Here is an 11,993-nt window from a genome sequence, read left to right as displayed (position 1 = left end):
TCTTCTCTTCTCTTCTCTTCTCTTCTCTTCTCTTCTCTTTCTTTTCTTCTCTCTTTTCTTTTCTTTTCCTTTCTTTTCTTTAAAGGAAGTCTTCATTCCATGTATTAGATTTTCTGCTGAGGAAGCTGGGCCTTATTGTTGCAACCTGAACAACAGAGAGTCTGTGTCCAACAGACTCAATTTTCAGTACACCAAAAGAAACTGCCTGTCCCAATACAAAGTAACATAAAAGCAGCTGGATGCAGTCTTAGATCCAAACACAGCAGACCAGTGAGCATCCACAAACCTCAGCCTTGCCTGAAACAGTCTTCCTTGTACAGAAAAAATTCATCTGGAGGAAGAGAAGGAGAAAAGTTCTTCTTCCTATATGACAATTCAGAAAGTTATTGGGTATGAGGTTTTAGTTTTCAGGATTTGAGCCTTAAGTCATGAGTCCAAATCAATCTAGTACCCCAGAAGAATGGGAGCTGGTCTTGAGAATCAGAGGAGACAATGGCAGACAAATACAAATGTACACTGGAATGGGCCCACTGGAGTTTAACGGGAAAATAAAAAACCAAATCAGTGTTTTTAATCAATATATGAAGAGTGTGTTTGCTTCCTGGTGTGGCCTACAGTCAATACTATCCTGCTGAGAAATCAGAACACTAAGAAATAGCCCAAGCTGTTAACTGTGATTCTTTAAAGAAATTAAAAGAGTTTTGAAATTAAAATAAAGTCGAATTCCAACATATTTTTACCATATTATTTTAGTAAGACTTTTATTTTATTGTTTATTTATGTATTTTATTGTTTCTTCCATTTATATTGTTTCTTCCATAATTTTATGGCCAGTAGTATATGTCAGAAAAGTCCGTGTGTCTCACCCTTTGCACAAACTGAACACTTCAGTAGTTTCTTTTGAAGCTATTACATTCTGAAGAATTCAGCTCAAAGTAACTTGAAAATATTTTGGAAAGTTTTCAGATTAAAAGTTTTGAGGCTGTTAATTTGTGGGGGTTTTTTTCCAAGTTTTGTCAGCCAAGAAACACAAAATATTACTTGTAATAGATGGAAAAAATTCAAAGTCAACTCTAATGACGTGTTTCTAATTACTACTCAGAACTTTGTTTTTCTCCGTGAACACCACAGTAAAGTGACATAGTTTATATTTCATGGATTAGAAAGAAAGAATATCTAGGGAAAAAAACTGAATGTTAGCTCTATGAGGCTGCATACACTATCTACCTGAAAAGGAAAACACCAATCAAATTTTATCAATGAAACCACAGTATGTTGAAAAAAACCCACTGTAGTAAAGATATGGTGAATTTACAACAACAAAATTCCCCCTAATGTCATCAATTACCTCTTCTTCAGCTCCATATACATTATGTGCCCATGCTAACATTTTAATGGAACTGCCCAACTGAAAAATCCTTGTTTTGTTGCTGTACCTGTGTCTTGTTTGTAAAAAAACCTACACTCATTTGCAAATTTGTTCTATGAAACTATTTAAAAAATTAATTCAAATGGTCTAAAAATCAAAAGCAACACTGCTTATGGGATTTTTCTATGATCTTTCTGTATCTGACACAAACAAACATTTTTACAGAGATGGATTCATAAAAGCTACTGGATTGAATCCAAAGAGGAATATTATTATATTAACAATAATGACTATTATTAAAAAAATCAGTAACTAAAATAATTAAAAGTGTAAACTTCTAAGCACAGGCAGATTTCATCAACACCAACAACTTTTCATTACTAGTTTAAAACAATAATTTACCCAAAGCAAAATTTTAGTTACCTTCATGTTTCAATTTATTTTCTTATTATAAGAGTTTATATTTTTGGAAGGTCATTTAGCAGTGCAGAAATCCTGATCATAACAACATATGTTGTTCAGCTACATTTACCACATTTTGTCTTATCAATGTACATTGGGACTCACAGACTATACAGATGAGTTGTCAAGTATTTGAAACTGGATGTGCACAAAAAGTCTCAACTCAGTCTGTAAAGCTCTTCTCCAAAACATTTCAGTTTTGTCTAAACTGATTTTCTATCTATTTAGTTTCTTTTTAGTAACCATTTTACTTAAAGAGCAGCTACAAATAGGACAGAGGGTCTCCTCTGGGGCCAAAACAGAGAAGACAGGGAAGAGGGCAACAGGGAAAAGTTGCACTGGGAGAGGTTTTATCTTGATACATGAAAGTATTTACAGTAAGAACAATCATTCACTGGAACAATCCCCTTAAGGATGTGCAGATTTTCAAGAAGCAACTGAGTGGGGTGCTGGATAATCTCACCTTGGGTCCCCTTTGCACAGAAGCACCAAGGAATATCTCATTCATTATATAGATAAATCAATTTATGGATTACTTAGTTGCTCAGTATGACTGAACTATGTTTCTGAATCAAAGGGCTATACTTAAAACATTCTTTTAAGCATTCCTACTAACTACAATTATCTCAGAAGTTTATCAGAATTCTGAAAAAACAAAAAACAAACAAACAAACAAACCAATCAGAAAGAGCTGATTGTGGGATAATGTATAAACTATTTTTACAGTAAGCTGACATCTTGGGGTCAGTAAGTATCAGTGAGTGGGCTGAAATATCCCCAAATGAGAGTACGACTATGACTGTGCTCTTTTTTCCTCCTTTTTTAGTTTTTCACGTAATAAGAAAAATATATAAGTGAGCATACAGTTTTCTTAAAAGTAACAACGTATCCAAAGGCTGAATAAGCCTTTTACTTATATGTTTTTTATATAAGAAGGAATGATTCAAAAAACAGTTACCAGGAAAAGCAATGTTGAATAAATATAATTTCCGAGAGATGGTATGTCCCTGAGGTCTTGTTCAGAGACTCTCACAATAAAAGTCCATTAAAATTATTTACCTCTACAAGGAAAGAAACGAAGGAAGTGACTTTAAAGCTTTTAAAAAAAATTTTAACAATCTGTTTAAGAGGGAGTTTTGGCATGGGAGAAGGCAATGGCTCCATTAGAGAATCAAAAATATCTAGATTGTGAGAACTTCTGTTTGGCATTATTCCCAGAGCACAAAGCCACACACAAATAAATTCCTTACTATAGGCTTTATCCCAAACAGGGGGATTCTTTTCTCTCACTAGGATCTTTACTTCAAATCTTGGTCCGACAAAATTCAAATGACTTCTTACTTTCATAAATGGTTTAAATTATATCATCAGTTTAAAATGAAAAAAAGACTTTGTTTAAATTTATCTTTTATCTGTCACTGTGATTAGCAAATTAGATCATTCCTACTGGAAAAATATATATACCTTTCTCTCCCTCTTTTTTATTTTTTTTAATTTTAATTTTCATATGGCAGCATCTCTCATATGACTTTCAATATTAAAAACTACACTTTTATTTCTGTTGCTGTGAGTTAAGGAAAAATACAGAAAGGAGGAGAAGAGCCCAATATAAATGGCAGAATAAAAGGGAAAAGAAAGACAGTGTTATAAATCCAAACAAATTTCAGATGGCAGGAGCAAGACTAGCTTTTGAATGTGCTTTTGACTTAATTTTTCACAGCATACCCTTTAAATTGTTTACATTTCAGCAACAAGTATGCAGAAAACAGCATAATTTTCCCAGAAAATGCTGTCACAAAACCAATGGAACAATTACTGCATCTCCCTCTCTTCATCGTAGAATGAATATACAAAACAGAAACAATTCTTTCTAAATAACATAGTTTGAAATGTTTGGAATGTTAAAGGCTGATTCTTTCCTCAAACTGAACTACAATTCAAATCTCCATCAAATATTCGCCTTTCAAATAAGAACTAGTGTACTTTTTCTCAACCTTCATAATTTTTAAATCTCTACAAAAACCTTGCTACAATCCATAAGACACAACACAGAACACAACTGTTGCCTATTATGATGACCATTAAAATCTCATTCTTTTCTTTTGACAGTCTGTTATATTTATGAATTTATTTTCTCGTCTTACATTAAACCATAGAATATCTCGAGCTGGAAGGAACTCATAAGGGTCACTGAATGCAACTCCCTGCTCTTCACAGGAGTACATAAGATCAAATCATATGACTAAAAGCATTGTTCAAATGCACCCTGAACTCTGACGGGCTTGGTGCCATGACCACTTTCCTGAGGAGCTCTCAGTGAAGAATCTTTACTAATGTTCAGTTTGAATTTCAGATCCAAGACCTTGGTGGGATGAGAAGTTCTTCCTAAGCTGTCTCCATTCTGTCTTGGAATTTACAATTTACTGCTGCCTCCTGCTGTGTCAAAATCATTGTTGGTGGCTGCAAAATAACTTGAATGACAAAACCAACAAAGGTAAAGACTGCACTTACGAAGTGTTTAGCTTCAAACTTACCAAACATATCACAGAAGTGGCTCTGATGATAAGTTTCACGTGTATTTCCACAGGGCAAACCTTGTAATTAATATTTCTAGATACCAATATTACATAACATATGCTAAAAAAAGCAATACAAAATCGGAATTTTTCAAAAGAAAATGAAGATAATTTTCATAACAGTAAAAATGGAAATTTAAGCTTTTTTTGAGTTTATCACACTACCTTCTTCCAGGATGGGTCTCAGCACAACAAATGGGATTTCTTGCAAGGGTTCCATGTGTTTGTGTCCAGCACTCATAACCTTTATCTGGGGCAAGCAGACGACAAGTGTGCCAGGCATACTGGCCTGCCCATGGTACCAGCTTCGCACAGTCCCGGGAATGTCACCCGATACAATAGTACTTGGAGAAGGCAGGCTATCATTTGGAAGGAATACACAACAAGATTGCACTTCAAGCTGAAAAAACAAAGCCAAGAAAGATTCTCAGAAATAGATTATTTCCCCCCACCACTGGGGACTATTCATCTTGGTACAAAATCTGAAGTTATTCATTCATCACAGCTAAATGAAAATCGTCTTAACTTTTAGTTGAATTTAGAGGAAAGATGACAGAAAATGTTGGAAAAAAATATATTCTTGTAAATTATGATTATGGGAGGGAGAAGAAAGATGATTTTGTTCTGTTAATTAATCAGAAAGGTGTTGCCATATAAAGTGAACATACATATATCTTCATTTCAACAGCTTTTTACAAGTGCAATTGAGTCAGAAAATGTTCTTACAATAAAGCTGAGAAAGTCCGCCTCTTTTTGCAGTTCATTAGCTTTTGTTAGCAATAGCTAAGTCTCTAGAACTAGCCAACATTTTGTATGCTGTTACTCTTTACAAAAACAACTGTTTCAGGGAAAATTCTGTCTTTACCTAACAGACAGCAATAGTGAGCATATACAAAAAGGTTGATCATCAGATAAACCAAACTTTAGTGAAAAACTGACTTTTAAACAAATGCAGAGGTGCATATGTACACTAAGAGAAACTAATAAAGTCGGCAAAGTTTATACAGCTTTTGTCCTGTTTTCATTGCAAATGAGAAGTAGCAAATATGTTTTTACACAAAATAGCATTTTTCCATTCTTTATTTTCAAGTAATATTTTTACCCTGGAGCATTTCTGACCATTTTGACATCTTCTTACAAGTTTCTAGCAAGGCTGAGTGAGCCGAAACCAAGAACTCAACTCATTAAAACTTGTTCACTCAGAGTTGGTGTGAACTGCAGGCTGTTAGTCTTGCTTGGCTCTTGCAAATACCATTCTGGCACCTGGATATCAAATAGCTCTAACAGCCTGCACACACTTGAATGCTTTGTTAAGCAAATGCAAGCTATGAGTCAGTTCATTTCTTCGCACTGCTTGGAAAAGTCTAACATACAAAATGTTGGACAAGGTGTTATTTGTAGCTATGATAAAAACATTTATTTGCTGTAAACTTACGTAACAGTCTTTCAATTTTACGTCATTAAAGACAGAACAGCTTAAAAGCCATAAACAAGGTTTCTACTTCATACTCTCCCCTGAAGGATATTAGGCCCTCAAGATCACAATAGTGATTTGCAATAGAGCAGAATTCCCCAGCACCATAAGCACTTTGCCAGTCTACTAAGGAGAACACAGATATTCATCTTGATTTAAGCATTTTTGTGCCCTTTTGCTTAGGAAAAACCGACAAGAATTCACTGCAAAAAAATATAAGTAGAATTCTGGAAAAATAAATACATTGTTACATGAAGTCTGTGTTTGTTTCTGGTTTTAGAACTGTTTGAGTTGTAAAATGAAGTTAATTACATCTTTGATAAGTAGTTTATTGATCCAAGGTTGCAGAGTGTACTTTATTTATACTGGATGAAAAGCTAGGGTGTATTGTTACAGATGTAATAGATTTGGACCTTTTTTTTTTAAAGGGTAAATTAGTCATTGTGTCAATTTGCAAAGGTTTTTACAGTGACACATTAGATCGTTTCCTGGTCTATTAGTAATAGGTTGCAGGTCAAGCCATTGTGGGATAATGATAAATAGATGACAGAAGAACTTATGATCAGTATAACTATTGTTTTATCTGTGCATTTGCTGAGTAAAGAGTTTATAAAAAATCATCCATTCTTCATATACATATACACATATATCTATATATATATCTCCATGATGATTAAGATCAAATGCTGCCAGGATATACAAACCATGTGGTAGTAATAATCAAAAAATCTCACCAACTTGAAAAGATAACTATACTTTGTCACATTACCTGCAGCAGGATCTACAGGACGTATTTTACAAAGCACTCTTGAGAAGAGATCTCGGTACTTGGTACAGAGTTTTTGCACTTCATTTACAATTCAGTACAGCTTTGTACTAAAGAAAAGCTCTTCAGATCACTTTTGTTTTATTTTACTTTGCTGTATCAAGAATACTGAAGGTGAATCACAACAGTTTCACTCCTTTAAACATCTGATTCTCTTTTACAAAAGCAGCTCTTTGTCATTCATTTTCAAACAACTGAATGGGAGTTGGATCATGAATTTTGGTGGGCTTTACATGATAGCATCAGGCCCTCCATAGCTGTGATACATGCATTCAACCTTCTTAACCAGACCAGCTGTAGCTCAGTACAAGTTCCAAAGGAGGTAAAGGCCTCTGTAGATGGGTCAAGAACTCCTCCAGGAAACCCACAAAGGGCAAAGTGACCCAGGGAGCATGGATGCCTGGAACGCTGATCACGCAATTAACACTTGAATAGCAGGTGTTTTTTCCAAGACTCAGTTATCAAGGAACAAAGAAAGCCATGGGTAGAAGGAGTCTCTTGCACACCCTTCCCACTATACGGCATTTGATTCGAGTCAATCACTTTACCCCATAAAACGACAAAGTGAACGTTCTCTGAGCTTTCCCTAATAGTCAGCATGGCTGCACAGCAGTGACGTCCCCTTGAACTGGGACACCTTCTACAAACAACAGATCTCTGGATGAGGTCAAGTTTTCTCAAAATTGCAACCGGACTGCACACCAGTAACTCCCCCCTTGGGCTGGGATGCCTCCCAGGGTTTGAGTGTCTGATCTGAGACTGAAAGATCCTTCTGCACCCAAGGCACAAAGATCTCTTCTTTGCAATAGATTCTCAGTAAGCTGCTGATAGCATGTTAAGTTAATACTAACGACATCTATGTAGTTAATTCCTCTATATAACAGACCATGGTCAAAGTCTGAGACTAAGACTACACCAAACTGCACTCCATCAGGAGTTTAGAAAGCAAGGAGCTCTACTCTGAACCTTGTGACTCAGTGGGAGGACTTCCTTGCTCTTTGTATTTTTTCCATCAAATATAAACTGTTGCCCAGCCCTGAGATTAGGATCAGATCTAGTTGCACCTAAGCTCCATCAGAGGCTTAAGCAAGCAAGTTATCTCACCCTTTTTTGTTTTCAGCCTCCACGTAAATGCCAAGTTTATTCTATTTTCCTTTCTATGTTTTGCCCATGTAGTAAGTGATAAAGTGAACATTGCTACTGAACTTTGCTAAGTTGCAAAATTCCATGTTTTAGAGAAAATTATGCAATTATTATGAACACATAAAAAATTTCCAACTTGTATACAAAAAGACCCAAAAAAGGCAAAATTGAATTGCACCTGTTGAACTTCTCAGAGGCAGATTCTGCTTATGCACAACTATCAACTTCAATGGAATTTGTTTACGTTTACCCAGCTGCATCTGTATATCTCTCTACTTACAAGTTCCAGTAAAGGAATGGAAGAGTACACCTAAAACGATGGAATTACATGTTGGACAAAAGTAAGAATGTGAGCTACAGATTGCTTCACCAATTGGAAAGTATTTTAAAATATATGTAATCCAAATTCTTAAAATTAAACTACATTAATAGCATATATTAAAGCTATCATATAAATCTTTTTACACTTTTTAAATAACTGTTAAATTGTGTGCCTAAAATTGTGAAATTAATGTAAGATGTGACTGATTTATGTAACTGAATATAAATCTGCAGCAGTAAATCTTGCATTAATGTAAGGATCTGACAATCCAAGGGAAAGAAAATGAAGTAATCTGCCAGTAAGAAGTCCTCAAGCTGGGGGTCAGATCCTGTTCATGGAAACCATCTGGTTGGGACCCTCCAAGCCACACCAAACACAAATGATCTTTTAAAAAAATATCCTATTCATTAATGCTTCGCAGCTGCACTGAGTGTTACTTCATTTTTCCATGGCAACATCCTTTCTGTTTCAAGGATCTTATTTCAGTTTTGGTAGCAACATGTTCGTTTGCCAATACTGAACACATTCATGTGTTAAAGAGAAGGAATTATTACAAATTCTTGAAACAGGATCACCTCCTATTTTCTTTTTTATTATGTCAAGGCCTATACATGCTAAATAACATACACTAATGATAAGCCAATGAAGTAAGCAGTATTTTCCCTTTTACTTTTTAAAAGTTATGCAAAGCAGATTGCTCTATGCTTTTATTAATATATAAGCCTAAAAAGTCCAATTACTTTAAGACTTATATAAAAAGGAAAGTATTAAGTTACTGAAATAAATAAAGTATTTCTAATTCATAATGTATAAAAAGAGAATGTTGCACATTAGAGAGAATACTGATATAAATACTGACGAAGAATTAGATCTTCCTGAGCAGAGTGAGTGGGAGGGAAACAAAACAAGTGACACTCCACTGTTATCCTGCACAAGTGCAACCAAGTGGGACAGGTTGTACAAGAGTCTTTATAGCCTTTCATGATAGTCATACCACAAGGAGATTCCCTTCCATAACCCACATTTCACAGCTACATAAAACAATTATAGGCACCAAAGATTTTCTACAAGGTGACACTTGTATAAGGGTGTCTCTCCTGAGAAGTTGCCTCTCTCCTCATCATCCCATATATGCTCTTGGCATATCTGTTTTTCTTGGCTAATGTGTTTTTCTGGGGTTCTCAATTACAGAATATCATCTTGCAATGACTCCCCAAAGTGCTGAGAACTGCTGTCACACATCTTGTGTAGGGGTTCTGGTGCGCTCAGTGTCATAAGACCATAGCTCACATTCTGACTTCCAACTTAGTTCTACCCATTTAGTCCATTCACAGTTGAGCCAGAGATACACCATTTGTCAGAATTTTAAAAGGCAGAACAGAAATTTGTGTTTTGAAGTTATACAGAAAGTAAAAATTATATATAAATGGAAAACAGAGCACATGAGTAGGAGAACTAAGTGAGCAGGCTACCTGTACATAAAAGTGAGCATAATATGGATCAGCTGCATTTTCCTTGACCACTTAAAACACAGAGGCTTTGTACTACATAGTATTCCTGTTTTTTTCTAGGAAAAGTTTTAAACCTTTTAAGAAGGTTTTATTTAGTTATGGAAAACTCAATTTTGTGTTGGTTTGTGGTAAGTAACCAGCTTAAGAAATGATCCTATCTCACAACTGCTGAATAACTGCTGTGAGCTGTTACTGCTAAGTTACAAGTCTCAGAATCTCTTCCTGAGCCCTGGATAAAGACAATGTTCAAGGAACAGGAACTGTCATCAATTCCATCCTTCCCTTTCTGGCCTTTCAATGTTTCACTCTGACAAAAATTTTGTACAAGTTATATGTTCTAAAGAAAATATTATTTTCAATAATTTCAGGAAACAGACTTTTTTTTTCAAATAAATTAAGGGGAATTTAAAGGCATGTGGCATATCTAAGTTTTATAAGTAACAATTACACTCTTCTTTAGTTGGCATTCATTGCAACATTACTCATTAATTCATTTACTTTTAATACAGATCCTTCATTGTTCTCACTGGAATTCAGCATTAACAGCCAATTAAAATTAATTGTGTTTATACTGCTTCGCAATTTTAGCAACTATTAGTATGAAGAACATGTGAAAAGTGAGTATTATTCTCCTACACAGTGTAACTGCCAAAAAGACTTCAAGGCTGCATATAAAATCCTACAACAACTAAATAATAAAACAACTTTTTATAGTTTAGTATGAAAGTCTTTTAACTTACATACTAATAGCTTAAAACAACTCCAATGCACAAAATCTTCATGCAATATTCTATCAAGAGCAAGCCAGGGCTAGGGCTAAGAAAGTACCAGCTTTGGATCCAAAATAAACTTTGTAGTTACTTTGGTTCCAAACTCATTTACTTACTCAAACTTCCACTAAAAGAATAATCTTTTGGTGATTTTAAGTTATGAAGTTCAGTTTTATCTGATGACAACTACAGACTTTTCTGTTCTACAATGATACTACTAAAATATCCAGGAACATGAAAATTAGCTTAAAAAAAAAAAAAAAAAAAAAAAAAAAAAAAAAAAAAAAAAAAAAAAAAAAAAAAAAAAAAAAAAAAAAAAAAGCCACAGAGTCTAAGTGCTCCAGCATTTAACCAGACAAGTTATTCCAGAGATTTGCCTTTTTCATGTAAAATAATAATAAAATACAGAAAATGTATATGAATTTAACATATAAATATCCTTATTTGTGTTTAATAATATGCATATTATGTTTAATAAAATAAATATACTTGAATTGAAAAACAGTTATAACCCTCATTTTCTTTCCCTCTATATATTGCCTTGCACAAATTTCCCATTCAGGCCAGCACTGAAGGAAACAAGCTATATAAATGGCATTTGTGTCTTGAAAAACATATTTAAATAAATGGACATAGGGACTACTAGCAGCAATAAAAAGAACAGCAAGCATATCTATAAATCTGTCATATTTTACTAAGAACTACTGCATGTTTGTGTGGAAGCACATTCTTGAACTCTTCCTGTAAGGTTTCTTTGCAGTCGTTGAAACTTTTCATTGATAACATGCAATATCTTTCTGGTAAGATACTGGCAAATTCTTTACCAAGTACATTCAAAGCATAAGGATGAAAACACAACAGAAGTGTGTAAGGTACTGTATCAATTTATTGGGGCATTTAATTTCAATATATAAAAAACCTAAAAATATAATTTCATAGTCATAATGATGAAAATAGAAAGCATGAGTACTCTAGCAAAAAATTCCCTGTAAAAAGTAAATAAATCTAGAACCTCAAACACTAGAAAAAGTACCCAATACAAAAAACCCTCTGCCAGTACTAGCTCTTATCTGTGAATGTATTAGGTCAGAGCAGAAATATATTAATTAATTACTCTCTAAGAAACCCTCTATCACTGTCACCAGCTTTCAAAAAAAAAAAAAACAACAAACCATTACCTTTCTTTTTTTTCTATCTAGTAACATGTAATCTTCATTTTTAGCTGGTTGTTATCTTAACCATTCTTCAAAACAAATTCACTTGTCTGGTTTCTCTCAAAAAAACATACCATGAAAAATGTATGAGCAGAGGATCCTAGCCCTGATTCAATTTTCCCTATTTATAAAAGATCCATCTCTTCTTCATCTTCATCATATTATTATTTTCATTATGACTCAAACTGTATGTCTCACATGTGTTAAGTACCATCCAGACACATAACAAAAATACACTGTTTCCTTCAAACAGCTTACAAATTGTCTCTCTTACCTAGACATTTTAAGCTACAGTGGTGATAATATTAAAAAGAAAGGAAAACAAG

The 11,993-nt window shown here is 34.2% G+C and overlaps 1 protein-coding gene across 1 annotated transcript in view; it reads right to left on the bottom strand.

The window, feature by feature from the left end:
• Window positions 1–11,993, bottom strand: part of LOC114068236 (vacuolar protein sorting-associated protein 13B-like) — a gene marked incomplete at both ends in the record, with an annotated part of 202,250 nt that overhangs the window by 166,913 nt on the left and 23,344 nt on the right. Inside the window, one exon of the mRNA XM_027904187.1 lies at window positions 4,573–4,807. Coding sequence (XP_027759988.1) covers window positions 4,573–4,807 — 235 coding nt within the window. The remainder of the gene's footprint in view (window positions 1–4,572; window positions 4,808–11,993) is intronic.

Source organism: Empidonax traillii, unplaced genomic scaffold (genome assembly GCF_003031625.1).
Source record: "Empidonax traillii isolate 1590-97213 ecotype Southwest subspecies unplaced genomic scaffold, ASM303162v1 scaffold1017:size211477, whole genome shotgun sequence".
Lineage (NCBI taxonomy): Eukaryota > Metazoa > Chordata > Aves > Passeriformes > Tyrannidae > Empidonax > Empidonax traillii.
The sequence above is the reverse complement of the archived record's forward strand: the minus strand, read 5'-3'. Positions and strand labels throughout refer to the sequence as shown.